The sequence below is a fragment of the Eleginops maclovinus genome, chromosome 21, assembly GCF_036324505.1.
Source record: "Eleginops maclovinus isolate JMC-PN-2008 ecotype Puerto Natales chromosome 21, JC_Emac_rtc_rv5, whole genome shotgun sequence".
NCBI classification, from domain to species: domain Eukaryota; kingdom Metazoa; phylum Chordata; class Actinopteri; order Perciformes; family Eleginopidae; genus Eleginops; species Eleginops maclovinus.
Genome location: NC_086369.1, coordinates 2,509,569 through 2,525,625, shown reverse-complemented (window position 1 = coordinate 2,525,625; position 16,057 = coordinate 2,509,569). Strand labels below are relative to the sequence as shown.

The window sequence follows — 16,057 nt, the reverse complement described above, 5'->3', positions numbered from 1 at the left end:
CCACAGGTGTTTGTTTCTATTCATTGCTCTGCAAACACACACTAGACTTTGAGTGGCTGTTGAATATGACTTCACGTGAATTGGATAGTTAATGAATGAAACATTAGCCATGTGATGGGAGGAGGTGCGTTCCTATCAGCGAGCTCCCTGCTTCTCCAGCAGCAGGATCTGGTTTCACACACACCTGTCCACTGTGGCTCTAAACACTGTGCTGCTCTTCTGTGTCTGATGCTGTTTTTACAAGGTCTTTATTGTTCAGAAGAAGAAGAGAATGGATGTAAAGAGCAGGAAGTCAGGCATTAGATGATAGAGGCTTAACGGGATGCCTGTGTCATGGGCACAGAGGGCGAGGCGAACGAGAAGACGAGCGCTGATGAAGATGCATCTCAGCCGGGAGCTGCCAGTGTGAGTATGATGTATCTTTAACGGTGGGGTAATTTCTATAGAAGCACTTTGACTCAAGCTGCAGTATTTCATATCCTCCTGTCACTTTTTAATTGGAAACATAGCGGTTTCCCCAGATAACACCCTGGAGATATGATCCAAACCTTTCATCTTGTCATGTTGCTTTTATTAAACGTGTAAAATAGATTAAACCTCTCTTTTTTTCCCGTGGGAATCTATACCCTGCTGATGGATCGACTGCAGCTTGCACAGTATGGGATGACACTGCATGAATAATATATGTGCTGTGGGTAACTTAATGAGAGCTGATGCTGCATCTGATGGAGTTACTGCTGTTCACGACTGAAGTGATGCAGCGTCATGGCCAGGAGACACAGTCTGCAGATTAGCTGCTCAATGTGACAGTTTAGTTTAGCTTTATCAACATCAATGCTCTTTGAGTGCATGCTCTGATCCTAAACAGCCTGGTCAGCGCATTCTGGATTGATTAGCCTATTGTTCAGCCTTTTGTAATCTAAACTAGCTAACCTGGATTAGGTACAGTGATAAGGGATGAATGGCAGCTGGGAGGTTATGCCCTCTTGCCCTCATGCCCTTCTTATTGTAAAGAGACTCTCTTCCCTTTTTGTATCCTGTAAGCACTTAGTGAGGGATTTACAGTATCAAGAGACACTTATGTTCCCATCATTTCAGCATCATTAACCACATCCCCAGATTACAATCTAACTGTAAAAGGGCAAGCTAAATTTACTGCTGCAATAAAAACACTTTGCATGATGCGTCCCCCCCTTCCCCCGGCTGTAGATCGCAGATGTGTCCGTGGAGGTCGCCACAGTGGACCACACCGTGCAGAAGGTCTGCAGGAGGTACAGGAAGACCAGACGGAAGCCCAAAGGTCTCAACAGGCTGTGGGCCCACCTGCTGAACGTCCCCCACCTGGCTATCATCATCACGGCCGTGGTGTTTGTGGTGGTGGTGATCATGTGGTCCCTGCTGTGGGTCTTCATATGTAAGCGAGAGGTTTCTGATCCTCAAAGGGCCAGGGGGAAATAAATGGAATATTATAAGTATATCCATGTTTTCATCAGAGTTTAATCACCTGAAGAAAAGTGTTTTCATAAGCTTAGAATGAGCACTGTATATCTTCATAGGGAGAAGGTCCTCTGCCATGGAGTCTGTCATGTTGCCCCGCTATACAGTAACCACATCACGTTTATGTGAGGCAGGGGTCAGTGGAGGTGGTTGCATTCTGCTACCTCACCACTAGATGCCATTAACTCCTACACACTGGTCCTTTAACAGCCATAGATGTAAACAAATCTATATATTTCCTGTGTGTAATACAATACTACATCACATTGAAACTGCACCCATATAAGGTTATTGACTTGTTGTCCTTAGTTCGCAGGGAAAGCAACAACGGAGCGTATTTTGCCGGGATGTTCCGCGTTGCCAACGTTGAGTTTATCCCTGAGTATCGCCAGGCAGAGTCCAATGAGTTTGTGTCCATGGCAAACAAAATACAACACGTGGTATGTATCACGTGTGTGGATTGTTGAATGGGCCTTCTGGGACACACACACGGGGGCCTTTACCTCTCTCCTTTAGTTACTAAATTCAACATAGATCTACCAACCAGGAAGAAACTCAAGACCATCACAGAGCAACATTAATAGACTGAAGAGAGACACAAAGAAACTACAAGAGCTGCAAAAAGACTCCAAATGATTACAGAACAACCCAAAGTGATACAACACAACTTCAAATAGGCACAACAATCTACATAGAGACACAAAATGACAACAAGAGATCTATAAAGTATGTGTGTTTTACCTCCTATGTAGAACAGCAGTGGGGCCTCCTGCATGTCTGTGCCCAGGGGCCTGCTGTCTCCTAATCCGCCCATGATATAATCCTGAGGTCTGAGAGAGTCTGACCGTTACTTGCTGGTGTCTCGTAGGTGAGCAACGTGTACAAGATGTCCTCGGTGGCCAGACTCTACAAGCAAGCTGTGATCTCAGACCTCAGGTACAGTTAGTCATCATCAGCAGGAAGCACAAAGAGGAAACGCTGATGTTCAGGATTTACTTTCTGCTACTCTGTTTTTTTCTCACCCAGTAACACCAACAAGGGCGGTGTGCTGGTGCACTTCTGGATGGTGTTTGTGGTCTCTCGACTTAAGACCCCAGCAGTGTGTGAGGAGTGTGTGGGAGCCATTTTTAGGGACTCAGTGCACACCAGCATGAAGAACAGGTCCAATGTAGGCTACCTGCTGGGCCTCCCGGTGGATATAGACTCCATCCTCATTAACGGTGCGTCTGTGTGTTAAACGAACATCCCCACAGTGTGTATCAACAACGTGTTTAATAACGGTGTCTTCCTGCAGTGGTTCAGCGATCGGACTACTCATCGAATGGAGCAGGTAGGAGATGATGCTCAGGTGCAGTAATAGTTAAACTGGAGTGTGTGTATTAAGGTGTTCTCTCCCCTCAGGCTCACAGTGTGTAGACAAGCTGTATGCCAACCTTCCTGGAGCGAGCGTCCCTTTAAACGTCTTCTCTTCATGGGGGGGTTTGAACTGCTATGTGAAGCTCACCTCAGTGCCCGGCTCTCTGATCCGCCTGACCGTCACCTCGTTCCTCATCGAGCCCAGCGACTGTGTGAGCGACGCTCTGATGGTGTACGACGCTCTGCTGCCCATGAGAGGGCGCATTCTGCACAGGTGAGTCCTCCATTAGACCAATGGTTGGTCTCCTTCACGTATTACCAGCGGTGGAAAATAAAGTGTAAGGAGTAAAAGTAATCATTGCAGGAAGAGCAAAAAAGTAAAAGCAGCAAATCTTCACATTTTAGAAGAAGCTGGAACTGTGAACAATTTCTGGACAAACAACTATATTCTGCCAATACATTTTCCTGTAACCCAGTTTTTTAGTTACTTTAATGTTGCGTAACCTAAAAACTAAACAAAATAATCATATTTGAACAGTTTTTGTCAAGAATTGTGTGTCAGAATTGATAAAGTCTAGTGAATAAGTCTCTGAAATAAATATAGTAAAAATGTGCTTCCAAAATGTAGTATATGTAGGCCTACTGTATAAAGACGTTTAACTGCTGCAAGATACAAAGGATTATCGCCTGCCGTTTTTTCTCTAAAACATGAACCCTGCATGCACTGAAGTGTGTTTCTGTGCTGCAGGCTGTGTGAGCCGGTGTCCAGCTCCTTCTCCCTGGTCTCTACCTCCAACGTCATGTTGCTGTCCTTCAGGATGACCAACGGCAACAAGAGCTTCAGAGGACACTTTGAGGCCATCGCTGAAGAAGGTGTGACACATTGACCTTACATACTGTTACATTTTAAACAGGCCTTTCTTGATCTGAGACTCTTTAGGATGCAGCAGTGCTGAAAGTGTATCTCTGTGTCTTCTAGTGTGTATGTCTCAAATTGAGACCCACTTGCAGCCTCACATCAGCGATCAGATCTACAGCCCCTTCCACCCCAGCCTCCTGCCCCCCCAGTGCTTCTGCTCCTGGCAGTTTGAGGTACAGCACACACATTCATGCATGACTTTTCTTTTGACTGCTGACATTACAAAGCTTTATTAATCATGCCATGTGTTTTTATTCTAGACTCTCAACAGTGCTTTAGGAGTTGCACTGCAGTTCCAGAACTATGTGCTGACCCCAAAGGGCTTGAAGGGCTGTGAACAAGGCTGGTGGAAGGTCAATGAAGTCATGTGAGTGGGAACAGCTGCATGCATATAAGAAAAATCCAACTCAAGACAAAAAGTAGAGATTATTTTATCCTTTTTTACAAATATCCACAAACCCTTTTCCTCCCCAGATTCTGTGGCAGCTACGTGGGACACAGGACGGTGTTTCGGATCGCTGACCACAGCCTAGAGGTGGAGTTTCGCTGCAGCTCACGTAACTCTGCTCAGCCTTTTCAGGCGTCCTACATCAGCTACAATATCAGCCAACGTAAGCACAGCCGGGGCCCAGAGCCTGACTCACTACAGCAGCCTGGAGGCGCTCCAAACATCGGAAAAGAAGACTTAAATTAAACTCTTTCTGATTTATCTTTCCCCACACGTGTGCACCAGCCTGTCCAGAGAGCCACTTCCTGTGCGCCACGGGACTGTGTGTGGAGAAGAGTCGGCGCTGTGACGGCCTGGACGACTGCCAGGATGAGAGCGACGAGGTCTCCTGCTGTCAGTTCACCGGGTTATTGATCTGGCTTCTTAAAAGAGTTCATGACACTGTGTTTAATTAAACCAATCATATCAAATGTTACATATCTTCACAGCAAAGCCTACGAAGAACTGTGGGGGCAGCAGTCCTCTGCATCCTCTGTTCGTATGCAATGGAGAGATAGACTGCACCAATGGAATAGATGAGATCAACTGCACTCAGGGTATGGATTTTTGCAATTAATATGTGTTCCCTTTGCCTCTTTTGATGACTAACATTGCGATGTGTTCCCTGCCTTTGTCAGAAACAACCTGCTCTGCAATCAGGTATCAGTGCAGCAGTGGCTCCTGCATCCTGAAGAAGAACGCCCGGTGTGACGGTGTTCATGACTGTCAGGACCGCAGCGATGAGCAGGACTGTGGTGAGTGGTCCTCATCAATGAAATCCGTAATGATCCAGCCTTTGTCTCGTAATCTGTTTACCTTCTTCATCTTTAAAAAGCCAACCAGTTCAGTGTTTTATCAACCACATGAATCCACATCAACATGTTGTCCTGCCTGAAGAGTTGGCTCTTGATGAAGGACTGTATGCACTGTGATTATCCTGCCAGTCCTCTTCATGGGAAAGTTGTTGTTATTTTATAACTCACTGGGTAGCGCGCTCCAAACCTGCTGACCTGCAGCAGCGAGGCGACCCGGCTGTAATGACTCCCTCTGTTAGCGGGTATTTTATCATGATGGGGTCTCCAGGTGATGGGAACAGAGAGGCCTTTGATCACTCACTGATACTGCACATGTTGAATGCTCTACTTTTTAATAAGGCTGCAGCCGGCCGGTCTGTCATGGTGGTGACTCAGTGACACAGTGCTCATATAAATCCTTAATAGATGTATCATATCTCTCACTGAGGGATACTCAGGTATACCTTTGACTACACTAAGGTGATATGTAGTATAATGCATGTCTCCTCAGCCTGTGGGCGTCCCTCCGTGTTGAAGAAGGTGGACTCCTCCATAGGTCGTATCGTGGGGGGGGATAACTCTGGGGAGGGAGAGTGGCCGTGGCAGGTCAGCCTCCACTTCTCTGGGAACATGTACTGCGGGGCGTCTGTCCTCTCCTCTGATTGGCTCATCTCAGCTGCTCACTGCTTCAGCAAGGAGAGGTCAGTGATTCTCACCAAACTACTTCCTGTTACTGTTATATGAAACTGTATTTTAAAACCCTGAGTTTATATTTTTCAGGTACTGGAAATCAGTGTGTTATAGAAAAGAATCACTAAATGTGAATAAATTGCCTTCGTGATGCAAAAAGGTTTTACGAAAAGGTGTTGCCAGGTGCTGACGTGTGTTGGTCATTTGCAGAATAAGGCAGATTTGTAGTGAAATCATATTTAAGCTCATTAAACCCACAGTAATTGGGTTGAAATATTCTTACATTTAAATAATTCGGGTTTAATAAGACAATAATCTTAATTGACCTCCGACCTCTGACTCCCCCAGGCTGTCTGACCCGCGGTTCTGGAGGGCCCACCTCGGCATGCTGACTCAGGGCAGTGCCAAACACACGGCGGAGATCCAGCGCATCGTGGTGCACGAGTACTACAACGCGTACACGTTTGACTACGACGTCGCCCTGCTGCAGCTCAAGAAGCCGTGGCCCGCCGCCCTCCGCCCGCTGGTGCAGCCTGTGTGCCTGCCCCCCCCCTCACACACCATCACCGACAGCCACCGCTGCCTGGTCACCGGGTGGGGGTACCGCTCTGAGGAGGGTGAGACACACTTTTAATACAGATTACTGACTTTAAAGGGGCCCTGTTCTGCCTTTTGGTGTTTTCCCCTTCTGTAGTGTGTAGTATAAGTTTTAGTGCATGTAAATGGTCTGCAGGGGCTGAAATCCCAAACTCCCACCAAAAGACAGTAGCTTCTGCTATCTTTAAGCCCCCTTGATTTTATCTGTCAGGTGCATGATCTGTGCCCACATGTCCCCCCCCCCTGCAGACAAAGTGCTGCCCTCCGTGCTGCAGAAAGCCGAGGTGTCCCTCCTGAGCCAGACTGACTGTAAGAAGAGCTATGGACCCGTGTCCCCCCGCATGCTGTGTGCCGGGGTCCCCTCCGGAGAGCGGGACGCCTGCAGGGTGAGCCCCCATCTGCCATAACCCCCCATAACCACCTGCAATTTAATAAATACTGGTAAGTGTGAATCAGAAGCTGCTGCATCGACTCCATCCTTGTGTTTTAGGGGGATTCAGGAGGTCCTCTGTCCTGTCAGGCGCCGGGCGGGGGTCGCTGGTTCCTCATTGGCATCGTCAGCTGGGGGGCGGGCTGTGGGAGACCGGGCCTACCTGGGGTCTACACCAGGGTCAACAAGTTCACCTCCTGGATCTACAGCCATATCAGCTGACACGATGAAAGGATAATTCATCCCGTGCCTCAGATAACCTAAACATCCTGTCGCTCTCAGCGAAAAATAAAAAGCATGATCAGATTCTGTGGTTTTTAATTTATTCTCAAGAGCATCAGCTGCTTTGTTGAGGGGGGGGGGGGGTCTCTTTATTGATAGTAAACTAATATTCTAATTCTCTTCAGGTGTCTTCGTTGCATTCCTCCCTCTAGTCCTCACGTTATGTCCCCTCTCTACGGTGCCAGCATGTGTAATTGTGTGTCTTGCTTGGAGCCCCCCTGTGGAGCGTCCCAGCAGCCAGGCTCCAGCAGTAATACCTCGCGCACGTTTCCCTCAAGCTCCCCTTTGTCCCTCCCGGCTTTCCTCCCATACGCAGCGAGGAAGTTTGCCCACAATATCTGTCGCCCCGGATGGTCGTGGGGATTGTACCCTTTCATAGTGCTCTCATTGTCCCCCGCACTGCATTCTGGGGGCTCCGTGTGACACCTGCCGCCCACTTCAGGTGAACGGGAGGCGGTGAAAGCCTGCTGCATCCGAGCCGCTCAGGTCGGATTTCTGCACTTTTTTTTTCAAAGGGAAGCGACAGCGGGGGTTTCCTCTCTCTCTCTCTCCATCGTTTCTATGCCTGAGGAATTGTTGCATATCGCCTCTGCGGAGCTAACCCGGACAGTGCTATGAGGACGCTCCCCAAAAGCAAAACTTGCGAGGTGTTCTGCGTCTCCGGGCATGGACACTCCGACTGCTCCGCTGCACAGGTAAGAGCTCTTTTCAGTGTGATAAAAAAGGCCATTGTGCCAAATGTGGCTTTGCTTTCTCCAAAACTATCCTCTCAACATGTGTGCTATATGTTTATATTGAGAAATGAGTCTGTTGATTTAACTTGTATACCTCAAGGATGCTTAATAATCACATCTCCAGTCAGCCATGGCTCATCTTAATTGCTAAACCCGTCTCTAGGTGTGTGTGTGTGTGTGTGTGTGTGTGTGTGTGTGTGTGTGTGTGTGTGTGTGTGTGTGTGTGTGTGTGTGTGTGTGTGTGTGTGTGTGTGTGTGTGTGTGTGTGTGTGTGTGTGTGTGTGTGTGTGTGTGTGTGTGTGTGTGTGTGTGTGTGTGTGTGTGTGTGTGTGTGTGTGTGTTTCTCATGAGTGTCCGGGGTGAGCCACTTGATTGAGTGCTGACACCGCAGAGCCAGGCCGTGGGAAAGCAGACTTGTCTAGCCACGCTTTGTCTGCCCCCCCGGGGAATCCTGCCAACCCCTTCAATGTTTTAGGAGATCCTTTCAGCTCGAAGATGCTCACCGCTCCCCCGCCATTAAACCCGCTGTCATCACTTAGGAAGAAACTGAAGGAACTTGAGCTCAAACATAAGGAAGCTGGTATGATATTTGAGTCCTTATTTCTGGAAGGGAGAGGGGGAGTTGAAGGAGCCCACCCAGCCACTGAGCCCCCCCACGAAGCCTGAGGACCAGGCAGAGGAGAAGGTGGAGGGGGGGCGAGCTCCAGCCTCCTGGAGGAGATGGATGTTGGGCATCCTGCCTTTATTTCCCCTCGCTGCTGCCGTCGCACTGACTCTCCACTCCCTCACATGTGAGTACACACCTTTGGGACTTTTCTGGTGAAATGATTTTATTCGTTGACTCCATCTTCCTCATATCTCCCCAGCTCCACCCTCTTCAGTGTTCTTCCTCGGGGGCAGCGTGGAGTTCCCAAACCTGAGCTTCACCTCGGAGCTGACGGACTCCACCTCCCCTCAGTTCCGCCTGCAGGCTCAGGCTTTGAACCGTTATGTAAGTGAAGCGATGGCCCTCCGTTTCTGAAAGTTGCTGCTTGACCTTCACACTCAGGGCTGATCTCGCTGATCTTACTTTGACTTTCACTTTAAATGATTCACAGCTGCCCTGTTCTCTTCTCTTTTCTGTCTTTACGTTCTCCTTTCTTTAGCTTTGTCCTCCTCCTCCTCCTCTCTGTGTTTTTTTTTCCACTTCCCTCTCCTCTGTTCCTCTCTCTGGTGGTGTTAAATGTAAAGCTGAAACAGGAGCTGGGCACAGTCAGTGTGCGAGTTCCCCGGACCCCCAGGGACCGGAGCCTTTCAGGGCCGAGGACAAGCCCGGTGTTTGTGAGCCCGGCTAGGCCCGGGCAGCAGGAGTGAGAGGAAGAGCAGGCCTTCAATAAAAACATTGTCTGTGTGGTTTTCACACAATCAGCCGCTCTGTGTGCCGCACACCACAGAGAGGAGCTGAACCGCAGTCTGATGCTGGGGGTGAGAGGGAGAGATAGGGCAGTAGGGCAGGGGGCGGGGGGGATGACAGAGGGGCTGGGCAGAGATATGAGAGGGGAGATTTTTAGGCAAAAGGTCAAGTGCACGCCTGAGCAGTAGAGAGAAAACAAACTGACAGGTGGGAGAGGAAGTCAGAGTAGCAGAAAGTAGAGACACTCAGTCGTACTTGAGTAAATGTACTTAGTTACTTCACAGGTATAAATCCCCACAAACCTGCTCTGACTGTAAGGCTCCTTTACTCAGCTGTGAGGGTCAGTTTGCCCGGCTTGTGAAGTGGACACAGGATCTGTGCGGCCATCTGTTCATTAAAGAACAGGTGAACCGGTGGCCGGCAGCCCATACCACCCGGGGTCCTAACTCTACACGGCCGGCCGGTACACACACACAATGAAGCTCTGTGCTGCTCAGAGTCAACACGCAGAGTTCGATACACACACCAGAACAATGCGTTTGTTGAAGGCGGTCTGCGTGTCCGACCAGGTGTGTTCATGTGTTGCTTACACTGGAAAAGTGACCTCACCTGCACAGCTCTGATGTCACACCTGTACTGTACAGTAGGTAGGAATATAAACTGGCACAAAGCAGCTTTAAATTCAGTTTTAGGAACAAGATCTGAAAAAAATGTGTACATAATGACCCAAACTATTTCCCTACTTGGGATAAATATAGCACATCTAATACCTACATCCTCAACCTTGATTTCATTGTTAATGTTTTATCTTTATTCCCTTGTTAACGATTCTCTTAAAGGTCTCATAGGACAATATTCAAAGATAAAATACTACGCTTTACGCCCTCCTTTTTTTCTTTTTGATCACAGTTCTCAGAGCTCTACGAGTCCTCTCCATGTAGCTCTTACTACCTGAACTCAGGGATTACCGCCTTCAGGTAAGATGCACAAACAAAAACCCTCCTGAGTTCATTCATTAGAGGAACATGCACGACTGCTACACACCCGGCTGTGTGTCACTGTAAACCCTCTGTGTGACAGTGAAGGAGCTGAAGGGCTGAACGTCTTCTACTGGAGCAAGTTCTCCGCCCCGGATGATGTTGCTGGGGAGATCCGGAGGTCGGGTCCAGAGAGGCTGCAGCGCCGGCTTCCAGGCAGCAACAAGGTGCAGCGGGACAGCCGCAACGAGCAGCGCTACTACATGGAGCAGGACGACGACATGCTCCACCTGCTGGGTACGGACTCCCACTGTACAGAGCATTGTTTTATCAAGAAGATTTGAATTGAGTATCATCAATTATGGTTTTATACTCTGTGTTGCTCTATTGGTGCTTGGATCTGCTGTGTGTGTAGGTTTGGACCCTGACGACTTTGAAGCAGATGAAAAATCAGACAAGAGTAAGAACCCAAACAGCATCCAGAGTGGGAAGTGGCAGCTTGGCTTCCAAGGTGAGGAGGGAATCCCATTTGATGTTCATTTACAATACAGAAAGACCTGGGTATTCAAAAAGCTGAGAGGAAAAGTATGCCATTAAAGCTGCTTTCAAGGCCGTCCCTTCCCTCCCTCTAGCGATGTCCTTCGACCTCTATGCCAAATACGGCAGCAACCGCACCCTGAGCCTGGTGAGCCCCAAGAAGCCGTACTACCAGTGGCGTCTCCGCGTGCCATCGGGTCATGTGGTCCGCCTGGTCGTCCTCACCCTGCACGGTGCCACGCCTGGGAGCTGCACCGCCCACAAGCTCTCCGCATACGACTTCTTACTGCCGCTACAGAACAAGATAATCGCAAGGTAGGGACTTTATTCTCTGGTGCAAACATGTCCTCAAGTACTCAATACTGCAGCAGTCAGTAACATTTATATCCTGGATGCTTTCCCTGTCTCAGGTGGTGCGGGCTCCCTATTTCCGGTTCGTCCCCTGTCATGAAGCTGACGTCCTCTGGGAACGTGATGTTGGTCACCTTCTCCTTCAGCCGGCAGAGGGACGGAGCCACCTTCAAAGCTTACTTCCAAGCCATCCCAAAAGCAGGTGTGAATACTCAAACATCAGGAGGGGAATGTGGCTGACTGATATGTTGAGTTACTTTGCCCAGTTGCTGTTGTGTGTCACTGTGTCACTATCTCCCCCTGCAGGCTGTGGAGGGTCCATTTCCTCCTGGAACGGCTCCATTTCCTCCCCCTACCACCCCTCTTATTACCCCCCTAACATAGACTGCACCTGGACTCTACGGGTGAGTGTGTGTGTGTATACAGGCTGGAGCGTGTTAGACAGGTTACAGAGAGAATAGATTTCATCATGTCTCTGCCATTTGGCACGTTTTGAACGCTCTCTTCAGTCGTCTATGGTTACTTTATCAGGCGCCGTTGCCAGGATACCTGATCTCCATTACGATAATGATGATGGACATTCAGGACGCCTCGTCAGATGGATGTGAGAAGGACTGGCTGGACATCGGAGGGGTCAAGTAAGACTAAACTGGACCGTGTGGCCCTAAAGCTGCCAGATTTAGAGACATTTTAACCTGATGTGTGGTTGAACCTCCTCTATGTGCTCCTCTGCTCCCAGGCTGTGTAACCCAGTGTCCGATACCAGCAGGAAGCGGGTGTACTCCTCCCCCATCTCCCTCCACTTCCATTCAGATGAGTCCCTCACTCACAAGGGTTTCTACCTGCTGTACCGAGCCTTCTCTCCAGAGGGCAGTAAGTCAAATCTGATGCTTTCACATAAAGGAGGGGGAGAAAGTCAATTCATGTAATATCATCTGGTAGATTCTGTATTGGTTTACAACTTCCAGGAATCGATATCCTTAGAAAGATCATTTCCTTAAAGGCAGACGAGTTTATCTGGGGTCAAGAATCCACCAGAGAAAGTACTGTGCTGTATATTTAAGTCTCCTGTGTGTCTCCAGCCTGTCCTCGGCAGTTTCGCTGTGGAGACGGACGCTGCATCCCTCTGAAGAAGGTGTGTGACGGAAAGAAGGACTGCTCAGATGGACGAGACGAGGCTAAATGCTGTAAGTCTGTTGCCTCAGAGACTAGATGCAAACACTTCCCCCATCTTCTATATTCTGAACATAAGACCTGACCTTTGTGCTGCACTCAGAGCTGCCTGTGTTTGTGTGTCTCGATGTGCATGTTTGCACATATGCGTAAAACATGTAGCATCCTGCAGGCCAGGTGAAGTGCTGTGTGGGAACGGCCAGTGTAAGCCTCAGGGCGGCCAGTGTGTGAGCCAGAGCAACTGTGCAGACAGCAGCGAGGAGGGCGGCTGTGGTGAGCACAACATCAGCGTGTGTGTGTGTGTGTGTGTGTGTGTGTGTGTGTGTGTGTGTGTGTGTGTGTGTGTGTGTGTGTGTGTGTGTGTGTGTGTGTGTGTGTGTGTGTGTGTGTGTGTGTGTGTGTGTGTGTGTGTGTGTGTGTGTGTGTGTGTGTGTGTGTGTGTGTGTGTGTGTGTGTGTGTGTGTGTGTGTGTGTGTGTGTGTGTGTGTGTGTGTGTGTGTTTGCATTTGAAGAATAAAACTGATGTGTTTGTTTTCAGGAGGTAAATGTTACCACGTGTGTCCCAACAAGGTCTGCCTGCAGAAGTCTTCGGTGTGTGACGGTGTTGTTGACTGCAAAGACCGCAGCGATGAGCTCAACTGTACCAGAGCGTGTGAGTGTTCCTCAGATATCCCTGACTGATTAATTTAAGTGTATTTTGTATTTCTTAGAGCTGTTCTCTGTATTTTAAATGACCCTTGTTTCCCTCTCTTTAGACCTTAAAGGCTGCTCCTCATCCTCCTACAAATGTTCCAATGGGAAGTGTGTGAGTAAGGTGAACCCTGAGTGTGACGGAGTCAAAGACTGCTTTGACGGCTCTGATGAGATGCGCTGTGGTACGTTCTCTCTCCCAAATGACCTTAAACTTCTCTAATGACGACTAAAAACTGGAATTTAAAGGAGAATTCTGCTTATTTTTTGGTCTTGTCCTCCTTCTGTGTGTCCAAGGCTGTGGAACCAGGCCCAGGAAGAGGACTAAGATAGTGGGGGGCTCTGATGCAGGTGCTGGGTCGTGGCCGTGGCAGGTCAGCCTCCAGATGGATCGATACGGCCACGTCTGTGGAGCCACACTGGTGGCTAACCGCTGGCTCATCTCTGCAGCTCACTGCTTCCAGGACTCAGACGCCATAAAGTAAGAAAGACGCCTGGAAGCCTCGGAGCTTATGTTGCTCTTTGATAGTTTGACTCCACCACAAGCATTCTTCATCCATCTGTATATAGTGTCTTCACACTGTGTGTGTGTGTGTGTGTGTGTGTTTATGTTTGTGTGTGTGTGTGTGTGTGTGCGCGCGCTGTGCCTGCAGATACTCAGATACCCGTGCATGGCGGGCCTACATGGGGATGCGTGTGATGGCTGCAGGGAGCAGCGGCGCAGCCACCCGGCCGATCCGCCGCATCCTCCTGCACCCGCAGTACGACCAGTTCACCTCCGACTACGACATCGCCCTCCTGGAGCTCAGCGCCCCCGTCTTCTTCAATGACTTGGTGCAGCCCGTGTGTGTCCCTGCACCCACACACAGCTTCACAACGGGGACCAACTGCTACGTCACAGGGTGGGGGGTGCTCATGGAGGACGGTAAGAGCAAGAGTTTTAAATCAAACCAGCATCAACCAAACAGTATTATTCAATACGTTTCAATTTAGTTTTGCTTAAAGGTGAGCTGGCCTCTCGCCTACAAGAGGCCCCGGTGAAGGTCATCAACAGGAACACGTGCAACAAGCTGTATGACGACGCTGTCACTCCCAGGATGCTCTGCGCTGGGAACCTGCATGGAGGAGTGGACGCCTGTCAGGTGAGTGTGGCTGGCTGTGCGTCTTCACACCTGTATTACTTGAATGGAACGTTAACCTTCTGTTGGGAAAGGTCTCTTCAGCTGCTCTGGAAATGTTTGTATTTCTCTGTGTCTGAGTGTGTATCCCTGCATGTGTGTGTGTCCTCAGGGAGACTCAGGAGGCCCGTTGGTGTGTCTGGAGCGAGGCCGGCGCTGGTTCCTGGCGGGGATCGTGAGCTGGGGGGAGGGCTGCGCACGGCAGAACCGTCCCGGTGTGTACACACAGGTGGTGAAGTTCACCGACTGGATCCACCAGCAGACTAAAGGACAGGTGTGACTGAACACCACTCTGACATGAAGAATAAAAAGCACACCGGACAGAGGTCTCAGACCTGCAGTCCATCTTCAGACGGTTGTCATGTTTTCATGGCAACACATTCAGTCCGTTTTTGGGAGCGTGTCCACGGCAACGGGCCAGCACGGGCCATCATCACTCCTCCAACAACCAGCTTCCTCAAAATTGACATCGGCTAAGGCACAACTAGGTCCCCTGTTTGTTTGTTTCACTTGATTCTGGGTCATTAAACATCAAGAAAATAGTCGATTTGGAATAAAAAAACTACCCAACTACCGTCTGTTACAGAACCCTAAACACAATGTACAAGATCATTTAATATAACCGACCTGTGGGTCAACGTGTAATGCTTTAAAATGTTAAAGAAGGTCTCCTCAGCTAAAAGGACAAGTCAGGCCAAAGTATGATAACCAGCTAGGTCATCCTGTGCATGCAAATAAGTACTTCCTGATTCCCCCTATATCCCTGTCACAGCAATGGTTCACTAAGGTGACCGTGTCAGGTGTAGCCAACAACAACTGAATGTGGAAAGAGTTCTCTCCCTACACACAACACACACACACACACACACACACACACACACACACACACACACACACACACACACACACACACACACACACACACACACACACACACACACACACACACACACACACACACACACGTATATCTCTCATCTACATTGGTCCATGTACTGTATATGTGTGTTTATGTCTGTTGTTGTTGTACTGTACTGTTTGTATGTATGTGCATTTCGTAGCTTTCTGTCCAATATATTCTGTAATGGTAGAGAAGTGAGTAATCCTTCAGTAGGAGGTGATAATATATTTTCAGTTTGATTTAATTTATCTTTACGGCGCCTCCTTTATACCTTATGACAGCTCCCTTTAAACCCTGATGTTGTTGATGCTGCCTTAAGAAACAATTCAGATCAAAACAAGATCATTTTATACCATATTTTCTACGCAGACTCACATGCACGGTCCTGTTTCTCCCGTTCAGCACACATCAACACCCTCTGGCCCATGAGTTTTATTTCATGTCCTGAGGGAATAATGCATCTTTCACCCAAAGGATTAAAACACAGTTTGCATCACATCACATGCTTTTACATTAAAGAAACCATCTCCAATGCAGCGGGTCTCACAACTGTTTTCATTTTAATCTTCTTTTATCCTTTTTATTTGGTTTTTGTGTGAAATTGTTGAAATTAGGTTTTGTGCAATTTTCTGAATCGAAATATTGGATAAGTCTCTACTGCTTAATTTGTTCTTGGTGCTTTTGACTGAAAAGTGTTCAATATGACACACCTGTACAGCGCAGCAGTCTCTAGTCTTCACTTTCTCTTATAATATAACATATAATGTGAGCAGGAAGTCACCTTCAAACCGAGGTTACCTGTCTGAGTGCTGAGTCATTGTTTTTCGTGTTGCGTAATGCGTGGCACTACTGGGGTGTATTTACCTTTTAAACTAAACACCTCACCAGTTGTTGATGAGGAACTAACTGTGTTCTACGGTGCCTACGTGCTGATCATCCCGTTTACCACCCCAGAGTGCACAAGGTCGCCTGTGCGCATCTTGCTGGTTGTGCGTAATTCGATCCTTCTGGAAATAAAAAACCCTGCAGATTATTGGACAGGAAATCATAATTTAATGTATAAAAAAATGC

At 48.5% G+C, this 16,057-nt stretch overlaps 2 protein-coding genes across 3 annotated transcripts; both read left to right on the top strand.

Annotated features, from left to right (window-relative positions):
- Window positions 1-36: 36 nt before the first annotated feature.
- Window positions 37-7,283, top strand: tmprss7 (transmembrane serine protease 7). The gene is made up of 19 exons (XM_063912589.1): window positions 37-405; window positions 1,210-1,414; window positions 1,807-1,937; window positions 2,366-2,433; window positions 2,524-2,717; window positions 2,792-2,827; window positions 2,899-3,127; window positions 3,602-3,726; window positions 3,833-3,945; window positions 4,033-4,139; window positions 4,247-4,383; window positions 4,506-4,613; window positions 4,709-4,816; window positions 4,898-5,014; window positions 5,565-5,754; window positions 6,092-6,360; window positions 6,590-6,726; window positions 6,831-7,083; window positions 7,178-7,283. Exons 1-18 carry the CDS (start codon window positions 334-336, stop codon window positions 6,990-6,992), a joined length of 2,508 nt encoding a protein of 835 aa, XP_063768659.1. The 5' UTR covers window positions 37-333; the 3' UTR covers window positions 6,993-7,083; window positions 7,178-7,283.
- LOC134884014 (suppressor of tumorigenicity 14 protein homolog) lies at window positions 7,144-14,929 on the top strand. 2 transcript variants are annotated; one of them, XM_063912587.1, is made up of 19 exons: window positions 7,144-7,747; window positions 8,397-8,577; window positions 8,653-8,777; window positions 10,089-10,156; window positions 10,260-10,453; window positions 10,572-10,667; window positions 10,789-11,008; window positions 11,104-11,246; window positions 11,351-11,448; window positions 11,576-11,682; window positions 11,784-11,917; window positions 12,127-12,231; window positions 12,380-12,490; window positions 12,756-12,869; window positions 12,973-13,092; window positions 13,205-13,388; window positions 13,561-13,832; window positions 13,901-14,049; window positions 14,198-14,929. In XM_063912587.1, exons 1-19 carry the CDS (start codon window positions 7,667-7,669, stop codon window positions 14,363-14,365), a joined length of 2,670 nt encoding a protein of 889 aa, XP_063768657.1. In that variant the 5' UTR covers window positions 7,144-7,666; the 3' UTR covers window positions 14,366-14,929. The 2 variants fall into 2 exon arrangements, with proteins under 2 accessions (XP_063768657.1, XP_063768658.1); XM_063912588.1 differs by having other exon boundaries at window positions 7,146-7,747; window positions 13,913-14,049.
- Window positions 14,930-16,057: the final 1,128 nt, after the last annotated feature.

Bases quoted from the DNA above. Each gene is read 5' to 3' on its own strand.
- tmprss7 (XM_063912589.1), top strand. From the start codon at position 334: ATGGGCACAGAGGGCGAGGCGAACGAGAAGACGAGCGCTGATGAAGAT. The intron at 2,434-2,523 runs GTACAGTTAGTC...TTTCTCACCCAG, and splicing joins GCTGTGATCTCAGACCTCAG to TAACACCAACAAGGGCGGTG. The intron at 3,727-3,832 runs GTGTGACACATT...TGTGTCTTCTAG, and splicing joins TGAGGCCATCGCTGAAGAAG to TGTGTATGTCTCAAATTGAG.
- LOC134884014 (XM_063912587.1), top strand. From the start codon at position 7,667: ATGAGGACGCTCCCCAAAAGCAAAACTTGCGAGGTGTTCTGCGTCTCC. The intron at 11,683-11,783 runs GTAAGACTAAAC...CTCTGCTCCCAG, and splicing joins CTGGACATCGGAGGGGTCAA to GCTGTGTAACCCAGTGTCCG. The intron at 14,050-14,197 runs GTGAGTGTGGCT...GTGTGTCCTCAG, and splicing joins GAGGAGTGGACGCCTGTCAG to GGAGACTCAGGAGGCCCGTT.